Source organism: Eptesicus fuscus, chromosome 23 (assembly GCF_027574615.1).
Source record: "Eptesicus fuscus isolate TK198812 chromosome 23, DD_ASM_mEF_20220401, whole genome shotgun sequence".
Classification (NCBI taxonomy): Eukaryota; Metazoa; Chordata; class Mammalia; order Chiroptera; family Vespertilionidae; genus Eptesicus; species Eptesicus fuscus.
The window spans coordinates 12,291,781-12,312,132 of NC_072495.1; the positions used below are offsets into that span (position 1 = coordinate 12,291,781).

Genomic DNA, 20,352 nt, shown 5'->3' on the forward strand with positions numbered 1-20,352 from the left:
TAAACCCGGTGACACCCAAAGACAGATCTTTACAGTGCATGGCACAAAAGAAGCAAGATCTGCTCTGACCGGTTTGGCTCAGTGGATAGAGCGTCGGCCTGTGGACTCAAGGGTCCCAGGTTCGATTCTGGTCAAGGGCATGTACCTTGGCTGCGGGCACATCCCCAGTAGGGGGTGTGCAGGAGGCAGCTGATCGATGTTTCTCTCTCATCGATGTTTCTAACTCTCCTCTCCCTCTCCCTTCCTCTCTGTAAAATATCAATAAAATATATATATATTAAAAAAAAAAAAAAAGAAGCAAGAGCTAAAGGATGCCAACATATAAAAATGTATACACTGTGACCTCAACAGTGTGGGGTTTTAAAAGTGCTATGTGATTGACAAACCAATCTATAGAGAACGGCTATGGGACCAACAAAATAATGACACGATAGGAGTTGGGGAACAAAGTGTGGACAGCGCGAGAGGGCGGGCTGCCTGGGGGGCCGAGAGCGCTGTGGGTCCGATTTGGGGGCTCCAGAACAGAGTTAGGGGCCAGGTGCAGATCCAGAGGCAGAATGGCTTGGAGAGTTCTAGGAGGAGGATCAGGGGGACAGGGGAGCGCGCAAGACCCCGTCCTCTGCGGACAAGGCCAAGGGAGGTCTGGCCAGGAAAAACCGGGCACCACGCCCCGGCCCGCACGCCCCACGTCGGCCCCGGGAGCTGTGAGCCCATCACGCCCACGGCCGATCCACGCGTGCGGAGAAAGTGGACTTCCTGGGGCGCAGCTCCACGCGGCCAGAGAGTCCAGCGGGGAGGCGCCCAGGCCGGGCCCGCAGGCGCCTGCGCGCGGCGCTCACCGCGGAGCTCGCCCGAGTCCCGCCCCGCCCCGCCCCGCACGACCCGCCCCTGCGCCCCCCGCCTTCACGGGCGGGCTCCGCGGCCGCGCTCGCAGGACCGGCCAATGGAAGCGCGGCGCGCCCCGCGGCACGTGCGCCCCTGCCCAGCTGGGGCCGAGCGCGAGCCGCCGAGCTCCCGGGCGCAGAGCGCGCGGGGCGGGGGCGCGCTGGCGGGGCGGGGTGCGGGCGGGGCGCGGGCGGGGCTACGTGCTGATTGGCCCGCACCGCGTTCCGAGGCCGTTAACGGCGGCGCGGCGGGGCCGGGGCTCCAAAACAAAGGGCTGGCGGCCCGCGGGGCGGCGGCGGCGGGAGGATGCCTCGCGCCCTGCGGAGGTGCCAACGGCCGCGGCGCGCCCCGGGTCGCGCCGGGGCCGCGTGAGAACCGAGCCCGCGCTGACCGAGGCCCGGGCCGGATGGGCGCTGCGGGCTGGGGCGCGGACCGCCGAGCGGCCGTGAGTACGGGCGGGCCTGGACTCCGTGGCGCGGGCGGCTGCTTGTGGCGACCCGAGGAGCCTGCGGCTGCGGGCAGGGTCCGGAGCACCTGTTGGGCGTCCAGGCGGGCAGACGGGGTGCGAACGGCCGCACCTGCCGGTGTTTTCCCTCCGATTGGATTGTTGGGTTTCTCGGTGTTTGGTTCGCTCCGCTTTGGAGCAGACCAAGAAGCCTAATCTTGGATTTGGCCCCCGCGCTCCCCCCTCCCCAGCCACCCCAGCCAGGAAAATATGTGCAGAGGGAATGGACCGCATCATAATAGGCTTTTCCCTCTTTTTTAAAAAAAAATAAGTCGCCGTTGGGGAGGAAAGGGAGGACAAAGAGGTCCCGAGGTTGGCTGAAAAGGGGGGCGTTTTCAAGTTGCGCACACAAAGATCGTGGCTCCGCGTCAGCTCCCCACTTGTGGCACGAGGCTCCCCAGCCGAGCTCGCAAACGCCTTCGCTTCGGAAACCTGCTCGGCAGGGTCCCCCTCCCCCAGCCCGGCCTGCGATTGGCATCGTCTGCTGTCCACGTTGTGTGCCGAGTTCTAGGATGGAAAGAAGGCAAATTCCGTTTTAGGTGGACGGTGGCCCGGGAACACATCCGTTTCCCACCCCCAAGCCTTTCCCGTTCTGTTGCATTGCTTCTTTCTCTTTGTATCCAAAACACACACCTTAACCTGCCGATGCTGCCTTTGCCAAGAATGTTATTTTCTTTTTTCCACCAACCAGGCCCTCACCTCAAGTCCCCAAGCCTCCGAGCAAGGCTTGCCTCCCCTGGGGACCCTTTCAGTGGCTTCACCTGCCCCGGCTGCCTCTCCCCGCTCACCTGTGCGCCCTCCCGCCCCTGCTCTGGTGGGTGTTGGCGGAGCCAGGTGCTGTGCGTGATCCCGGGGCGGCTGAGCTGCGCCATCCCGCACTGGCTTCCCCAGCCCCGGCTGCGGCCCGCCGCTCTCCTGGACCTTGGTGCCGCCGCCCCTTGCATCGCAGGGTCAGGGGGCTCTCCCTGTGGGAACCCCTCAGAGCTAGGACCCGGGCAAACCCATGTCTTAAAACGACCGTGTAGCACTGGGTCTGGCCTGCGTTGGGCACTTAAAACACACACACACACACACACACACACACAACTTAGTAATCTTAGCAATGGTCTTTCTGCTTTTTACATGAACTTCTCGTTTTGGAATCATTTTAGATTTACATAAAAGTTGCAAAAATAGTACAGACAATCCCAATGTGCCCCACACCCAGTGTTACCATCCTCCATGGCCAGGGTACATTTGCCACGATTAGCCACTGACACGGGTGCGTTAAGTCAATTCCAGACATTCAGTCTTTCTGTTTTCCAAGCACTGAGGTGTGCAGAGCTCCTTGTGAGGAGAGCAGTGATCCCGTGTCCGTCCTCACGCGGTTCCCCCGGGACCGTGTGTCTGTCCTCACGCAGCCCCCCCGGGGACCGTGTGTCAAGGGGCAGGAGTGCGGAGGGCAGGGGCCCTCCCGTGGCTTTTCTCCCCGGGAGACGGATAAGAGGAGTCTGCCTGCTTTCGAGCGGTTCTCTGACACTCTTCACCCAGGTTCATTTGGTTTTGAATTTTAGGAACGTAGTTAGATCTGTTAATCAGCAAAACCTCTCGAGAGTGGGAATTTGACAAGAGATTTCAGCGGAGGTTGGAGAAAGTTCCCAACAGCCAAGTCACTGGGGGGCCAAGGGTTCCGGGGAGGGCAGCGTGAGTTCGGGTCTGGAAAGGAGTCAAGAGGGTGAGATGGACTGGGGGCTGCTGGGAGACATTGTGACAGAGACCGGGGAGGAGGGGGTGGGGGGGGGGCACTGTGGAAAACCTGGCCACGGCTGAGAGTAAAATGGAAATCCTGGAGCCAACCGACCCCACTGCCCGGGGAAGGGACCCCAGAGCCAGGGTTCCCTGTGGGGTGTGAGGTGTTGAGCCGGGCTTGCTGACTCTGCCAAGCTTGTGGGATTCTCTGGACCCCCTGGTGGGAAGTGCATAGTAACCCCGTTTCACAGGTGAGGCAGCAGCTTGGCCACCAAATTCGTGCCACAGTTTGAGTGGAGCCTTCTTTCAGCCTTGCCCCCACCCCCCAGGCCCCAGCGCCAAACCTCACCTGCTGGCTCCCTGGATGCCACCTGTCCGTCCCCCCCCACCCCCACCCCCCCAGCCAGCACACTCTCCCCCAAGCACCGCCCCCTTCCCATCCCTCCTTGCATTTTTGGTTTTCCCCGTCCCTGGCACAACGCAGGGCTTTGGGTGTTTGGGTTTTATTTAGCCTGTGACTGATAGTGCACGATTACCAGCCTCTTTCCTCTCGCTTCAGTCCAGCCTTCCAGGCCTAGTCCCTGCATCCCCCCTTCTTCGCAAGGACACGAGCAGCCTTTGCTGGAATGACCCGAGGCCGTGATGGGAAACTTTGTTACTAGCGGGAGGATGGAAGGGAATGTATTGAAGGTTCTTCCAAAAGGAAGGCTCAGTGCAAACTCGTGAATCATAGTCTCGTGGGAGATGGGGAGACAGGACCCGACCACGGTGGGAGGAGAGCTGGGGGCTGCAGGGACCCCGCCCCTCGGTCCGGGAGAGGCCGGGGCAGCGGGTGCTGAGGGGCTGTATCTGAGGACAGCGCGGAGGTGGGAGGACTGGAGGAGGCGTCCTCTCCCTCCCCCGGCCCAGGGGTCCAAGGCGCTGGCTCCTGGAATGTGGAGAAAAGCTTTTTATCCACAACAAGGAGGAAGGGAGTCTGCACCAAAGGCGAGCGGTGCCTGTGCTGTCTGCACCTTTTGATGTAAATCCTTCCCGGCCTTCCCAGGCCTGTGAGTTCAGTGTATACACTTGGTATCAAAATCACAAGTTACCAGCCCAGCCGGCGTGGCTCCGTGGTTGAGCGTCGACCTATGAACCAGGAGGTCACAGTTCGATTCCTGGTCAGGGCACCTGCCCGGGTTGCGGGCTCCATCCCCAGTGGGGGCCGTGCAGGAGGGAGCCAGTCAGTGATTCTCTCTCATCACGGATGTTTCTCTCTCTCTCTCCCTCTCCCTTCCTCTCTGAAATCAATAAAAATGTATTTTTTTAAAAACCAGAAGTTACGAGAGGAGACAGGGGAAAGGAAGTCGCCGTCCCTGCCCTCCCTGCCCCCAGCCTGAGCCCCACTCTGCATCTGTTCCTGGTTCGTGTTCAGCAGCACCGTTACCCGGTTGTATTGCAGGCGTGCCCGGCCGGAGGTGAATGCCGGGGGGACACCGGGCGCGGGGGTGTGCCGGGAGCACCCAGCTGGCTGCATCGCAGCCTGTTCTACCGGGTGGGAAGGCAGTGCCAGGTGCCTTTGGTTTGCATCGATGAGGAGAGCTCACACCTGTCTAGGGCTCTGTGGTCCAGGGGGTAGACTGGCTTTGAACCCAGCCCCTCCGCTTGCTTACGGGGCCCCGTTGGGCCTCAGTTTCCCTGGCTGCGGAGTGGGACTGAGAACACTCATCTCTTCGGGCTGCTGTTAATTCATTTGGTTTCCGTGAAGTCATCTGCTTAGGATGGGGCTGGCCTTGGCCCGGAGGCTCTTGCGGGGAGTCTGCGTTTCCTTTTCGGTGACGGGTGTGATCTCCACGCGTGCACCGGCCTGGCCTGGCGCTCTGCTTCCCCGGGCTGGGCTCTGCCGGACTCCGCAGCCGGGCGGGGGGGGGGGAGGGGGGAGGCGGGCAGCACCGTGTCTCCGCTCCCCGAGCCCGCTTCCTTGCCTGGCGCCTCCTCCTGCTCACGGGGAGGTGGAGGCCTGGGGCCCCTCACCTGCCGGGCCTGGTGACGCTGTGCTGGCAGGAGGAGTAAATGCGGGGGGAATAGAGAGATGGGGGGCCTCGGGGCCTGTGGCGGGGGGATAGAGAGATGGGGGGCCTCGGGGCCTGTGGGGGGGGGATAGAGAGATGGGGGGCCTCAGGGCCTGGGGGGGGGGAATAGAGAGATGGGGGGCCTTGGGGCCTGTGTCCTATGGGCGTGAGGACCTGGCAGGTGGAGGGAGGGAAGGGAGCCCTCAGCCCGTGGGCACCTCCATTCTGTCCTGGAATTGCCAGAGCTCCGTGGTTTGGCTCATTTCTCAGTGTTTTTGTCTTTGGAAGTTTGGTGACGGCACAATGGACACAGGCCTGACTCACGTTCTCTTAAGATATTTCTACCTGCTTGTTTTCGGAGAGAAACTTCTGGAAGCAGAATATTGTTTTTGCTCTAAAAATTGACCCCACACGGATCTCTTTGGGGGGCGGGGGGCTCCCCCCCTGCACGGCGTCCGGTCCTGGGCTGGCCCTCGGTTACGTGCCGGCGGCCCGAGCCCGGGAGGGAGGCGCTGGTTCCAAAGCCAGGAGCAGAGTTTGCCACCAGAGGGTCCGGGACCCGAGGGGGCGCCTTTGGCTGAGCCCAGATCCCTGCCTCTCGGCCCCTCACCTCCGGCTGTGGGAGGAGGTGAGGAAAGGAGGGGGTCAAACAGCTGAGTACTTAAGGCTCCTTTCCTTAGAAAGAAGAACTTGGGTGAGGATGTTAAAACGGACTTGACACGAGTTCACTAAGAAGGGAAGTCCGCCCTGGCCGGTTGGGCTCAGTGGATAGAGCGTCGGCCTGTGGACTGGAGGGTCGAGGGCACATGCCTGGGTTGCGGGTTCGATCCCCAGTGCGGGGCGTGCAGGAGGCAGCCAATCAGTGATTCTCTCTCACCATTGGTGTTTCTCCCTCTCCCTTCCTCTCTGAAATCAATAAAAATATATTTTAAAAAAAGAAGTGAAGTCAGAACAAGTTTGCTCCTTCCTCACTGGGCACACTGGCGGTGGAGCGGGGGTGGACTTAAGTGTCCGCGTGGACAGTGGGCACACGGGGGGGGCGGGCGGAGGGTGGCTGGGGCTTCGCCAGCGGGGCTGGGGCAGATGGTGTCCGAGGTGACGCTTACCTTTGTGCCCTCCCGGGGGCCCTCGGGAGCTGGTCGGAGAGAATCCATAACGGGTCCGTGGGCTGGAGCAGCAGAGAAAATCTGATCAGATGTGTTGGGGCTTATGTTAGAAGAAGATCTCAAGGTCTGGGCAGTTCTAAGTGTTATTACTCAGTGTCACTCTTGCGAAATGTTAGGATGTAACAGTATTTTAACGTAGTGCAGTATTTTGCAGACCAGCTGTAAACAGGATGAGCTGGACAGGAACCTAACAGATTAATGTAGCCAACGGCAGAGAAGAAATCCATGTGTGATTAGCCAAATAGTATGAATAAGCGATGGCTCAGCCTCCCTTGGCGGGACAGGTTTGGATATGAATCCCGCGACCTTCATTTGCTGCAAGTGCAGTAATAAAACTGCCTGGTGACACGGTTAGCATTAGAATAAAGGAATCGAGAAAAAAGCAAGCGAGTGCAAAGGGTTAAATATATTTTTATTGGCCCTGACCGGTGTGGCTCAGCGGATGGAGCGTCGGCCTGCGGACTGAAGGGTCCCGGGTTCGATTCCGGTCAAGGGCATGTGCCTTGGTTGCGGGCACATCCCCAGTGGGGAGTGTGCAGGAGGCAGCTGATTGATGTTTCTATCTCATCGATGTTTCTAACTCTCTCTCCCTCTCTCTTCCTCTCTGTAAAGAATCAATAAAGTATATTTTTTTAAAAAATTTAAAAAATATATATATATTTTTTTATTTTATTGATTTCAGAGAGAAAGGGAGGGGGAGAAAGAGATAGAAACATCAATGATGAGGGATCGAGCCAGCAACCCGGGCAAGTGTCCTGACCAGGATTCGAACTGTGATCTCCTGGTTCATAGGTCGATGCTCAACCAACTGAGCCACACCAGCCGGGCCAGGTTTCCTTCTTCACTAGGACACCCCAAGTGGTGAACCCCTTGAGTTGGTAACACCTTGTCCTTGATTCTTGAGAAACCCAAGGGAAAAGTTCAGGAAGGGCACCTGAGTCAATGGCAGCCAATGGGGTGGAAGGATGGGGAGTGTTTTTTGGAATTACTAATTGGGAATATCCAATGTAAATTAGGATTGCTCAGAAATACCTTAACTTGGTTGTGAAGCCCATATATTGGAGAAGGAAACAGGCTTCATTTTCTTTTCTTTTTTTAAAAAAATATATTTTATTGATTTTTCACAGAGAGGAAGGGAGAGGGATAGAGAGTTAGAAACATCGATGAGAGAGAAACATCGATCAGCTGCCTCCTGCACACGCCCCACTCGGGATGCGCCCACAACCAAGGTACATGCCCTTGACCAGAATCGAACCTGGGACCCTTGAGCCCGCAGGCTGACGCTCTATCCACTGAGCCAAACTGGTTTCGGCTTATTTTCTTTTTTAATATATTTTTATTGATTTCAGAGAGGAAGGGAGAGGGAGAGAGAGATAGAAACATCATTGATTGGCTGCCTCCTGCACGCCCCACACGGGATTGAGCCCACAACCCGGGCATGTGCCCTGACCGGGAATCGAGTCGTAGCCTGCTGGCTCACAGGCGATGACGCTGAGCCACACCGGCCGGTGTAACAGGCTTCATCTTAGAGGGTGGGTGTGGGTGTGGGCATGAGCCCTTGTGTGGGAATTTCCTCCACTGCCGTCTTGTTAGCTGGTTTTCTCTGTTGGAAAGAGCGATAAGCTATTAATTTTTTATTAGGGCATGAATTGGGATCTAACTTTTTCTTTTCCTAGATACACAATTGTCCAGCACCATTTTTTAAATCTGTTCTTTCCCAGTGAGCCACAGTGTCCCTTCTGCTATAGCTGGTGTCCTTCTAGGATATACATAGATCTGCTTCTGAGCTTTCTTTTATGTCACATGACCTGGTTTTGTCCTGAGCCAATCCTATATAATGAAACCCCTAATATCAACCAAAGAGCAGCAGAACGACTGGTTGCTATGACACACACTGACCACCAGGGGGCAGACGCTCAGCGCAGGAGCTGCCCCCTGGTGGTCAGTGCGCTCCCACAGGGGGAGTGCCGCTCAGCCAGAAGCCGGGCTTGCAGCTGGCGAGCACAGTGGCGGGGGCGGGAGCCTCTCCCGCCTCCTGGGCAGCACTAAGGAGCCCTCGGGGGTCCTGGACTGCGAGAGGGCGCAGGCTGGGCTGAGGGACCCCCCCCCCCCCCCGCCAGTGCACGAATGTCAGGCACCAGGCCTCTGGTATCACATACTTTCTTTTTTTTAATTTTAGAGAGAGAGGGAGAGGCAGAGAGAAACATGGATTTGTTCCACTTTTTTATGCATTCATTGTTTGCTTCTTGTATGTGCCCTGACTAGGGATTGAACCCACAACCTTGGTGTATTGGGACAATGCTCTAACTAACCCAAGCCAGTATCACACTCTTCTTTTTTTTTTTTTAACCCTCACCCGAGGATAGTTCTTTATTGATTTTGAGAGAGAGAAGGAAGGGGGAGAGAGAGAGAGAAAAGCAAACATTGATCAGTTGCCCCCTGTACACGTCCCAACTGGGAATTGACTGGGACTCAAACCTGCAACCTAGGTATGTGCCCTGACCAGGAACTGAATCCACAACCTTTCGGTGGACGAGACGGGATGACGTTCCACCCGCCTGAGCCGCCGGCCGGGGCCAGGACCACACTCCTGATGACTCTGCTGGGAAGTGACAGCCTGGCTCTCTGGCCGACTCTGGTAGAGAACATGCTCCCGTCCACCTTGCTCTTCACCGGTTCTGGCCTTTTGATATGATGGGTGCAGGACAAATAACACAATAATTAATAACTGATACAGAATAAACTGTTCTGTGTACTCACAACTGTAAACCTACTTTTGCCCCACCCTGTATATCTTTCTCTGCTTTTACTACTTTAACTTTTTTTTTTAATTGACTGATTTGAGAGAGAGAAAAACATGGATTTGTTCCACTTAGCCGTTCATTGGTTACATCTTTTTTTTTTTAATATATTTTATTGATTTTTTTACAGAGAGGAAGGGAGAGGGATAGAGAGCTAGAAACATTGATGAGAGAGAAACATCAACCAGCTGCCTCCTGCACACCCCCTACTGGGGATGTGCCCGCAACCAATGTACATGCCCTTGACTGGAATCGAACCTGGGACCCAGGCCGACGCTCTATCCACTGAGCCAAACCGGTTTCGGCCATTGGTTACATCTTATATGTGCCCTGACCGGGGATCGAACCTGCAACCTCGGCGTATCGGTACGCCGCTCTGACCAACTGAGCTGCCTGGCCGGGGCCACTGCTTTAACTTCTTTGCTGTGAATCACATAGATATAAGAAATCCATAAAACAGTACCCTGTTAGCAGAGACTCACAGACCGTTCATCTGTGGGTGATCCACCCCCGCAGTCCAGCCTTACCTTTCCCTCCTTCTCCTGTCCTGGTGTCTAACGTGTGTCCCTTGCGAGCAGCCTCGGGGTGAGTTGTTTTCTGCTCGGTCTGAACCTGACCCCTGACCCCTGGTGCACTTGGTTCCCGTGAGCGCTGCACCAGGGGTCGGGGGGGTGGGGGGCTCTCGCTCCCTCCTCGGGGCTTCCCGCTCTTCCTGCCTCCCTGAGGTTCACGTGTTCTCGTTCCCTCGTATTTCCCTTCACAGGTTTGGAAGTTAGAAGACACTTTTGTTCTTCTAGAAGTTTCATCAGAAATTACATTTCTCCTGAATTTACTGGAATCTAAAGTATTTTGGGGGGCAGTACAAGGACTCGGGAGCATTTTCCTCTGACTGTTGTCATGTATCATAATCCTATCTTTTTGAAGCTCCCCAAGTCATTGTTCTGTTTACCCACATGTTTACACTTTTCCTTTTTTGGTGGGGGGAGGGGGTGACTTAAACAACAGAAAATTTTTTTTAGTTTTTTTTTTTAATGTAAATTGTTTATTGTTGAAAGTATTACATATGTCTCCTTCCCCCCATTGACCTCTCCCCACCGCCCCCCCCCCCCCAGCACAGGCCCTCACCCCCTACTGTCCGTGTCCACTGGTTCCGCTTACCTGCATGCACACAAGTCCTTTGGTTGATCTCCCCACCCCACCACCCCCCGCCCTCGGAGGTTTAACGGTCTGTATACTTGGCATTCCTTCTTTTAGAGTTGTTTTCCTTCTGTCTGAAGCACATCCTTGAACTTCTTTAGTGATATTTTGCTGAGGTCAAGCTTTTTAGTTGTCGGAAGATGTCATTTCCCAAATCCTTGAAAGATGATTTCGCTGGATGTGGAATTCTGGGATTGCAGGTACCTTTCAGACCCTTAAAGGCCCCTTTCCCTGCTGCCTCCTGGCTCCATGGGTTTCTCTGGGAAGTTGTTCTGCTGAAAAGTAATTTTCCCTCCTCTTCTGGATACTAATAAGGCTTTTCTTTTCCTTTTTCTTTGGGTTTCTGCAGTTTTATTATGTGGCCAGATGTGCCTTTATTTTTATTCTACTTGGAATTATTGGACTTCTGGTCTGTGGTTTGGTGTCTTCAATTCTGAAAAATCCTCCATCTTTCCCTGTTCACACGTAACGCCTCTGCCCCATTTCTTCTCACTTTACTTTCTGTAAATCCTCAGGCATGTCTGTGCTTTGGGTGTCATCCGAGAAGTCAGTGCCAAATCCAATGTCATAAAAATTCTTGCTATATTTTATTCTAAGAGTTTCACAGTTTTATTTCTTACATGTATGTCTTTTTTTAATTTTTATTGATTTCAGAGAGGAAGGAAGAGGGAGAGATAGAAACATCCATGATGAGAGAGAATCACTGGATTGGCTGCCTCCTGCAAGTCCCCCACTGGGGATTGAGCCCACAATCCAGGCATGTGCCCTGACTGGAATCGAACCTGGGACCTTTCAGTTTGCAGGCCGATGCTTAATCCACTGAGCCAAGCCAGCTAGGGCTTACATTTCTGTCTTTGACGTCCTTTGAGTTCATTTTTGTATACAGTGTAAGGGGAGGGTTTAACCTCGTTCTTTTGTGTGTGGTGTCCAGTTTCCCCAGCGCATTTGTTGAAAAGACCGTCTTTCCCCCACTGAACGGTCTTGGCGTCCTTGTCGAAAGTCATTGACCGTATTCACGGTTTCCTTCTGGACGGATGCAGACGAATGCCTGGTGGCTCCAGCCCTGGCCAGCGGGGCGCCCTCCTGTGCGCTGCAGGGTGCTGGTGTGATTCCCCGTCAGGGCACGGACCCGGGTTGCAGGCTCGATCCCCGGCAGGGCTGGTGCAGGAGGCAGCCGGTCAGAGTCTCACTCTCACATTGATGTTTCTCTCTCCCGCCCTCTCTCCTTTCCTCTCTCTCTAAAAGTTAATTTTAAAGATATTTTTAAAAAACAGTGGGTCCATCATTTATTCATATATGTCGGGGTGCTTTGCGTCATTCATTCCGGGATTTGGGACAAGATGGTTCCTGCTGTCGCCTCACTCGGACGGGAACCTAGGTGGCTGCTGTTTTCTCACTTTTCCTGAAGCAAACACAGTAGAGCTGTTTTCCTCAAGTGTTTTGTGTGTCAGAGTAGTTCACCTGCCACTCAACTCAATTTAGAATGATCAAACAGTGATTAAGTATTAGTATCTTTTAAAATATTTTTTTATTGATTTCAGAGGGGAAGGGAGAGGGAGAGACAGACAGGAACATCCATGATGAGAGAGAATCATGGATCAGCTGCCTCCCGCACGCCCCACACAGGAGATCGAGCCCGCAACCTGGAAATGTGGCCCAACCAGGAATCGAACCGTGACCACTTGGTTCATAGATCAACACTCACCCACTGAGCCAGGCCGGCCGGGCTTAGTATTCTTTTTATGTACAATTAATATGGCAGGACTAGATCTTCAACTTCTGGTCCTGCCCGTCCCCCATTCTTTTTTTAAAATATATTTTTATTGATTTCGGAGAGGGAGGGAGAGAGAGAGAGAGAGACATCAATGATGAGAGAGAATCACTGATCGGCTGCCTCCTGCACGCCCCCAACTGGGGATCGAGCCCACAACCGGGGCATGTGCCCTTGACTAGAATGGAACCCGGGACCCTTCAGTGTATAGGACGATGCTCTATCCCAGTGATGGCGAACCTATGACACACGTGTCAGCACTGACACGTGTAGCCATTTCTGATGACACGCAGCCGCTGAGGCGGCCGCATGCCGAGGATGAAACATTTGCTGCTTCTGAGGATGAAACATTTGCGAAATAATGTTTTTTCCTCAAAGTGACACACTACCCGAGTTATGCTCAGTTTTTTGGCGAAGTTTGACACACCAAGCTCAAAAGGTTGCCCATCACTGCTCTATCCCCTGAGCCAAACGGGCGAGGGCCGTCCCCCATCCCTCCGAATGCATCATCGTGAACACACCTCCTTGCTGTGTTCCACTCGCTCCCTAACGCACCGCGTGTCCTGACTTTTGCCAGGTTGCGGCGTTTTTCTCTGGTCCCGGCTGTGTGGACAGTGCCACACGCCTCCTGACCCACCACGGCTCTGGCGTGCGTGTTCCAGTGCTGCTTCTGTGAGAGAGCCCCGCAGAGCCGCCGCGCCTTCGGCGCCAGCCCCGCGCTGAGCGAGGAGAGCCCCGCAGACATGGTGAAGATGACCAAGTCCAAAACTTTCCAAGCCTACCTGCCCAGCTGCCACCGGACGTACAGCTGTGTCCACTGCAGAGCCCACCTGGCCAACCACGACGAGCTCATCTCCAAGGCAAGTGCTGCGCGTGGAGGTGGGTGGGTCCCTGCGCCGCGGGCACCGGCCGTCACATGGCCTCCTGGGTGTGCTGTGTCCCGGCAGTCGGAGCCTGCAGGGCGGCGTTGATGGCGGGTCTGTGCGTGATTGTGTGGCTACGCCACGGGCTCGTGGTCTTCACGCCGTGGGCGGGCGGGTGGGAAGGCCGACAGCTGGGACTCCCGGGATCACCAAGACCAAGATGAGTCCCTTGTCAGAGCAGTGAACTCGGTGTGAAACCAGACGCATTGAGGGAGCAAAGGAAGTCCGGAAAACCTGTGGGAACAGTTTAATAAAAAGAGAAGTAAGACTTTTTTAAAAGTTAGAGTGGTTAAGAAGAGAAGAGGATGCCGTGCGGGAGGTGGGATCTTTCAGGAAGATGCCCAGGAGGGGAGCTCTGGCGCCCTCTGCAGGACCCGAGAGGCCGGGGAGGTGTGACAAGATCAGCCATACATATTTTATTGATTTTTTTTACAGAGAGGAGGGGAGAGGGATAGAGAGTTAGAAACATCAATCAGCCCTGACTGGTTTGGCTCAGTGGATAGAGCGTCGGCCTGCAGACTGAAGGGTCCCAGGTTTGATTCCGGTCAACGGCATGTACTTTGGTTGCGGGCACATCCCCAGTGGGGAGGTGGGGGAGGGTGCGGGCGGCAGCTGATCGATGTTTCTCTCTCATGGATGTTTCTAACTCTCTATCCCTCTCCCTTCCTCTCTGTAAAAAATCAACAAAATATATTTAAAAAAAGAAACATCGATGAGAGAGAAACATCAATCAGCTGCCTCCTGCATACTCCCTACTGGGGATGTGCCCGCAACCAAGGTACATGCCCTTGACCGGAATCAAACCTGGGACCCTTGAGTCCGCAGGCCGACGCTCTATCCACTGAGCCAAACCGGTTTCGGCGTGCTGCGTGTTTTAACAGTCCTTGCCGCACACGGTTGGACGTCGCTGTCTTACATGTTATTCCGTGGCACTGGTCACATGGAGCAGAACCGAATTCCCCCGAGGCTGGAGGGCGGTCCTGCAGGGTCACAGCCTCTGGGTCCCTCTGTGCGCTCACAAGCAACGCGGCCCGGGAAGCCTCCCGGGGAGGCAGGTCCGGTTGTCAGAAGGCAACCCCGTCTGCAGCCACATCGGGCGGGCAGAGCACTGCTTTCGTCAGGTTTTACGTGTCATCTGCGGCTACTTTGGTGCCACCACACAGTAGTTGCGACAGAGTGTGTATGGCCCCCAAAGCCCGAAATATTTATCTGGCTCTAATTTACAGCAGTTTGCAGAGTCCTGCTGTAGTTAGACTGTGGCTTTAATTTGAACCACAGATCTGATCACACCTTTGATCCAAATCCTGTGTCAAAAATGAGGCTTCAGCCCTAGCTGGTTTGGCTCAGTGGATAGGGCATCGGCCTGCAGACTAATGGGTCCCAGGTTTGATTCCGGTCAAGGGCACATGCCTGGGTTGGGGCTCAATCCCCAGTGGGGGAGGGGGGAGAGGTAGTTGATCGATGATTCTCTCTTATCATTGATGTTTTATCTCTCTCCTTTTCCCTTCCTCTCTGAAATCAATAATATCTATTTTTTAAAAAAAAAAAACAAGAGGATAGTATTTTTATTTTTATTTTTATTTTTTAAACATATTTTATTGATTTTTTTACAGAGAGGAAGGGAGAGGGATAGAGAGTTAGAAACATCGATGAGAGAGAAACACCAATCAGCTGCCTCCTGCACACCTCCCACTGGGGACGTGCCAGCAACCAAGGCACATGCCCTTGACCGGAATCGAACCTGGGACCCTTCAGTCCACAGGCCGACGCTCTATCCACTGAGCCAAACCAGTCAGGTTGAGGATAGTATTTTTTAAAAAATGAGGATTCACAGAATAGGTGAAAATTCAGAAATCAGTCTAGAAAATTGAAAGCCGATAGGGATGTGTGAAAAGTTTGTCTGATGAATCTTTAATTGGACATAAATAATATTCCTCATTCTAAGAAGCTACTTAAGGGAAGACCCCTTGTTAAGTCTGAAAGCTGTATATTTAAATCAAAACTGCTAGTCTCAGGCTCAGTTTTGCTTCAGTAACAACCCCAAATCTGTGGCTTAAAATGAAGAATTATTATTTTTTAATCCTCACCTGAGGATACGTTTTTTTATTGATTTTAGAAAGGAAGGGAGAGAGAGACGTTAATTGGTTGCCTCCCCTGTGCACTCGGAGATTGAACCCACAACCTGGGTATGCGCACTGACTGGGAATTGAGCCCACCATCCTTTAGTGAACGGGACACTCCAACCCACTGAGGCCCCCAGCCAGGGCTAAAGGAGGGTTTATTTCTTGCTCAGGTGAGGTGTTCATGGGCCAGCCAGGACTCTGTAATCACACATTAAAGTGATGTGTATGGATAAAGTAAAAAAAGAGAATTTCTTTTTCCTCCTTCCTATCCCAACTCCATTCCTTAGAGTAATCACTTAGTAATTTGGTATGTATTGTTGTCTGGTTTTTGGTTTTTTTTTTTGGGGGGGGGTGGTTTTGTTTTTCTTTGTTGTGTGTGTGTCCATGACAACACATTTTCACTTTAAAATAGAGCTCACGACACGTCATTTCACAGCTCTTTCTTTGCTTAACAGTATTCTATGACTACTTTCCAGCCCACTCATCCCGATCTGTTCCTGTCACCCTTTTAAAGTGCATGAGCCCGGGTGTGAAATGAATTCATTTGTTTGCTCGCTTATTGGTGGGGTTTCTTTTTTTTTTTTTTTTTTGCAATTACACACACGGTGATGGTGACCATTCTTGTCACATTTCCTTGCACACTCAAGCTGATCTGTTCTTTACAGTCCGTCCTGAGAAGGGGATTGCTGGGCCATTCGGTATGTGCCTTCCACATCTTGATGTTGTCAACTTGTGCTGCAGTCAACCTTCCTCAGTCTTTTGAATGAGTGCCGAGTGACAGGCAGAGAAACCAAGACCTGTTCTTGCTTGGGTTTGCATTTCGCTGATTACTTTTGTGGTCCATCTGTTCTGTTGGGTCATTTGAGCCTGGCACCAGAGCAGACGAACCTCAAGCGGAGTCTGGGACTGACCTGATTGTATCCGGGAGGCACGGATACCCACTCCGCTTAAGTCATCTTAGGGTGCATAAACATGCTGCGAGCCGCTCCTTAGCTTGTAACACTCCTGGGGTGAGCTGTCCTTTCCTCCCGGGGGGGCGGGGGGGGGCATCTTGTGACTTTATTTCAGTGGAAAAGCATGAGAGCGTCCCCTTGCCCCTGATATCGGACAGACGTGGTGCATGTGAGGACCCTGGTGCCCCTGTGGGGCTCTCGGCGGCCGTGACTCCCGCCCCTACTTTTGGGAAGATCTTGTCCTGCTCCGGGCCCTGAGCGCAGCCCCTCACACTCTGCAAGGCAGCCCTGCAGCTCGTGTGCAGACCCGTGACCTGAAGCACAGAGCCCCCACTTCCATCCCAAACGCGTCACCCTCATCGGTAACACTCTGCTCTTCTCTCAGTCCTTTCAGGGAAGCCAGGGGCGCGCCTACCTCTTCAATTCTGTGTGAGTATCGCGGCCACTCGCCTGGAGACGGCTGTGCTCGGTGTCAGATCCCAGGGGTCTCGTCTGTGCCCATTGAATTGAGTGCTCCCGGGTCTAGAATGAACTCTCTCTAGTCTTAAGAGTTTCGGGAAGGCATAGGCTCTTCACTGAGCGAGGGATTCGCTGCACACGTGCTGTGGATTCCTTCCCATTTGGGGGGCGGGGCGGGGTGAGTTTTGCCGCAGCAGCAGTGCTCCCCGCCCAGAGCCCGCGGTCCGGGGAGATAAAAGGTGGTGCCTTCTCCTGAGAGGAGGCGGTGGGCAGGGCTGGGGAAGGCGGACGGTCACATCTAGGTGGTGGTGGTGGTGATGGTGGGGGGCGGTGTGTGGTGGGGGGAAGGCTGCTGCCGGAGGCCCTCGGGGGCAGGTCTCCAGCACCTGCTCCTCCCTCCCTGCAGGGTGAACGTGGGCTGCGGCCCTGCCGAGGAGAGGGTCCTTCTCACCGGCCTGCACGCTGTGGCAGACATCTACTGTGAGAACTGCAAAACCACGCTCGGGTGGAAATATGTGAGTGACCACCTTGTTCTGACATTCCAGAGAACACGCAGAGGTACTATGACCAATAAAACATTTACAAATGGAAACAAAATTTGCAAAGGCGTAGATCTCCCCCGGAAGTATAATCCTATCAGAGTTCATTTTTTAAAATACGTTTTTATTGACTTCAGAGAGAAAGGGAGAGGGGGAGAGAGGTAGAAGCGTCAGTGATAAGAATGATTGACTGGCTGGCTGCCTCCTGCATGCCGTTCTGGTTTTCTTCGTCAGGGCACCGACCAGCTCTCCCTCCTGGAATTCTCGATCATTGCTGTGTCCCACGTCCCCATCAGATAGGAGACACAGTGCCCAGCTCACAGAGACGAGCTTAGTGAGGCCTCCACATCCTCCCCCCGGCCCCGTCCTTCCCCACCCGAGGTCCCTACAGCATCTCTGACCTACGCCCGGGCTCCCAGTGCCGTCACCTTCACCCTCCTTGCACCTGGAGTCCCTGGAAGGGGCATCTCGCTCCTCTTCCTCCTTCCGAATTGCCCTGCACGTGGCAGGTGCCCAGTAACAAATCGGAATTCCTATTTCCCTACAAGTTAACTGTCACCTGATGACACGCGCACGGCAGCCTTGCACTGCCCTCAATGCGCTTGTCCCCGAGACAGCCCCCAGCCGCGAGCGGTGCAGGGGGCTTCTGGGGAGACAGGCTACCATACACTTGCTTACTTTCTCTGCTCAGAGTACAACGAAGTTGAAAATGAAACAGTCTTTCCTGAAACCTTCTGTTTCTACTTTCCCCCCAAGGAACACGCCTTCGAGAGCAGTCAGAAGTATAAGGAAGGGAAATTTATCATTGAGCTTGCCCACATGATCAAAGACAATGGCTGGGAGTAAAGCGAAGACTTCCTGTTCTCTTCCGAATCCTGTTTTGCGAGAGACTTGAATGGAATGGAAACATAGGAGCGTCCTGGATGACTATTTCTTGAACTTGAACCTTGCAAGCCTGCCTCTTCCGGCCGCTCCCGTGGGTAAGGCTCCATTTGGTCTATGTCCTCTTCATGTATGTGGTCGTTTCAGAAATGTTCCAATGACCTTTTTCTCGTGTCAAGTTCCAGAGAAAGAATTAACCAACCGATGGCTGATCTGTCTAGTTAATACCTTCTTTAACTCTGACTTTAAGACCAAGTTTGGCTGCTCTTTCACATTTGACAGAAACAAGCCGAATCTACAGACCACAGGGACAGGGTCTCTTTGGAGAGCAGGTTCACCCTGTTGTTGAGAAGGACAGTGTTACAGCCCACTTCTTTCTAATTTGCAAAATTACAAATTGGTTATTTCTCTTGCAAATGAGCTGTTCAGTCGCAGTGCTCATTTCAGAACATTCCAGAAGCAGTCAAATCTATACACCGAGGGTGTTTTTTTAGCCTTGCTCAAAACCAGAAGACACCATGGGTAACATTTTACGTAAGCTAGAAATAGAGAAATGTGTTTAATGGAACATCCTGTTTGTTTAAGCCAATAGCCTCCTTATCTAGGAAGCAAGTGAACCAGTTGTTAGCAGAGACTGACCCAGGGCCTGCGGGCAGCTGTGCCAGGGCCAAGTCCCGGACCCAGGCTCCGGAGGTGGGGCCGACGTGAGGCAGGCACTGAGCGCTGGTCCATGGAGTACCAGTTTAACACACTGGACCGAGTAAATCGGACTTCCTTTTCTACTCTGATGTACTTGAAGAAAAATAATTATTTTTGCATATGAAAGAGGCCCGAACTAACAGGATAAACTTTCAAACTTGAGATTTGGTAGACTGTTTTTAATGTTTTCAAAAAAGGTTAAAGTTGCAAGACAGGTTTAAACTTTGTAAATGAGATGTTTGGTTTGCTCAGCGGGTCACCCTGCCTTGCCTGGCTCTGTCCCATGGGCTGTCACAGAAGGGCCTGGGCAGTGTCCTAGGTCCTGAGGAGCCGCCACTGGTTTTAAGTTTTGACCCACCCATGCTTCTGCAAGGAGTGGGCACTGCACAGGTTTTGGCCAGTTTGTAAAGAATTTGGGTCAAAAATGTTCCCAAATAAGTTTTCTGTTTCCATGTTCAAACCCGACTGCAGCCTGCGGGCCGCCTGCTGCTCAGGGGTGCGGGCGGCCTGTGTGGCACCGTGGCTGAGGCTCACCGCATCCCGGCGCCAAGGGCAGGAAAGGGGCCCGGGGCAGCAGGGAGAGGAGAGCCGTGTGCCCGGGCGCTTCTCGGCCTGTAGGCATGGTTAGTCCAGTGGCAGCGAGCATGAGCCCTGCCCCGACGCCAGCCTCCCCTTAGCCCAGAGCCCTGGCCGTGCAGGCACCGGGCTCCCTGCCCGGTTCTGGTTCAGCTGCTCACCTGGAGCTTCCCTTTGGGCGCCATCTCTGCCTGAGTCTCGAAGCCTTGGAACACGGGGAACGTGGCAGCCGGACAGCAGGGTGGCCGATGCCCGAGGAGCCTCTGCCGCGTAGCTTCGGCCGAAGGACGGTCCTGGTCCAGCTGTGGAAGCCTCTGCACGCGCAGGTGCTCCAGCTGGCGCTGCTTCTGAGCTGGCGCCCAGAGGTCTCGGCGGCCCAGCACGGCCGTGCACCCAAGGACGGGGTTCGGCTGTGCAGCCTCAGGCCTCCCGCGAGCAGTGGCACGTGAAACGGCAAACACCTGCAGCTGGTCCTTAGGGGACCCATGGAGGGACCGAGGGAGCCTTCCGAGTGAGTCCTCCTGTGAAAATCGGGCCGAAACGGACACGCCTTCTCGTTTTGGTTCCTCTACAAGCCTCTGCTGCACCTGAGGCTCCGCGGGCCGGGGAAGTGGGCGGCGCCGGGCCCCCACCGCTGGCCCGGGCAGCGGCTCTTGCGCGTCTCCAGGTCTTGGCTGCAACTGAATCTAAAGTTCTTCTGAGCAGTTTTTGTATATACAAAACTTATATTTAAAGCTTTTATATGTTCTGGGCAATTTTACTGCTCCTTCGATTTGAGCACTTTGGTTTTGTATCGTCTTTTTGATGGCATCGAAACCTTTTTCTTGGTCGTCTTATGACTTTTTTTTTTCTTCGTTGTTTTTTTAAAAATATAATTGGTACAAATATTCTCACCACTTTTTTGTTGGTCTTCTGCAAAACCCAAGCTCCTTTTGAAACCAAATGAACTGAGCTGGCTTCCGGGAAGGACATCCACGAGCCACAACTACGTGCTGGTATGTTCCACCCTCTCAAATGCCTCAACAGTAAATGTCATCCCGACTTTTATTTATTTAAAGTATTTTTTCCCTGAGTGGGAGGTGATGCCAGGATTA

The 20,352-nt window shown here is 53.9% G+C and overlaps 1 protein-coding gene across 4 annotated transcripts; it reads left to right on the forward strand.

Moving 5' to 3' along the window:
• The first annotated feature begins 1,144 nt into the window (after positions 1 to 1,144).
• On the forward strand, positions 1,145 to 20,241 carry YPEL1 (yippee like 1). Of its 4 annotated transcripts, none has more exons than XR_008555243.1 (6): positions 1,145 to 1,330; positions 12,682 to 12,964; positions 16,489 to 16,532; positions 16,969 to 17,077; positions 17,858 to 18,081; positions 20,185 to 20,241. XR_008555243.1 is itself a non-coding variant. In XM_008142645.3 (5 exons), exons 2-5 carry the CDS (start codon positions 12,848 to 12,850, stop codon positions 17,945 to 17,947), a joined length of 360 nt encoding a protein of 119 aa, XP_008140867.1. In that variant the 5' UTR covers positions 1,145 to 1,330; positions 12,682 to 12,847; the 3' UTR covers positions 17,948 to 19,769. The 4 variants fall into 4 exon arrangements, 2 of the variants coding, with proteins under 2 accessions (XP_008140867.1, XP_054568341.1); XR_008555242.1 differs by lacking the exon at positions 20,185 to 20,241 and adding an exon at positions 18,163 to 19,769; XM_008142645.3 differs by lacking the exon at positions 20,185 to 20,241 and having other exon boundaries at positions 17,858 to 19,769.
• The last annotated feature ends 111 nt before the right edge of the window (positions 20,242 to 20,352 follow it).

Coding starts and splice junctions, on each gene's coding strand:
- YPEL1 (XM_008142645.3), top strand. CDS start 12,848: ATGGTGAAGATGACCAAGTCCAAAACTTTCCAAGCCTACCTGCCCAGC. Junction 12,965..16,488: donor ACGACGAGCTCATCTCCAAG/GCAAGTGCTGCG, acceptor CTCTTCTCTCAG/TCCTTTCAGGGAAGCCAGGG. Junction 17,078..17,857: donor CCACGCTCGGGTGGAAATAT/GTGAGTGACCAC, acceptor TTTCCCCCCAAG/GAACACGCCTTCGAGAGCAG.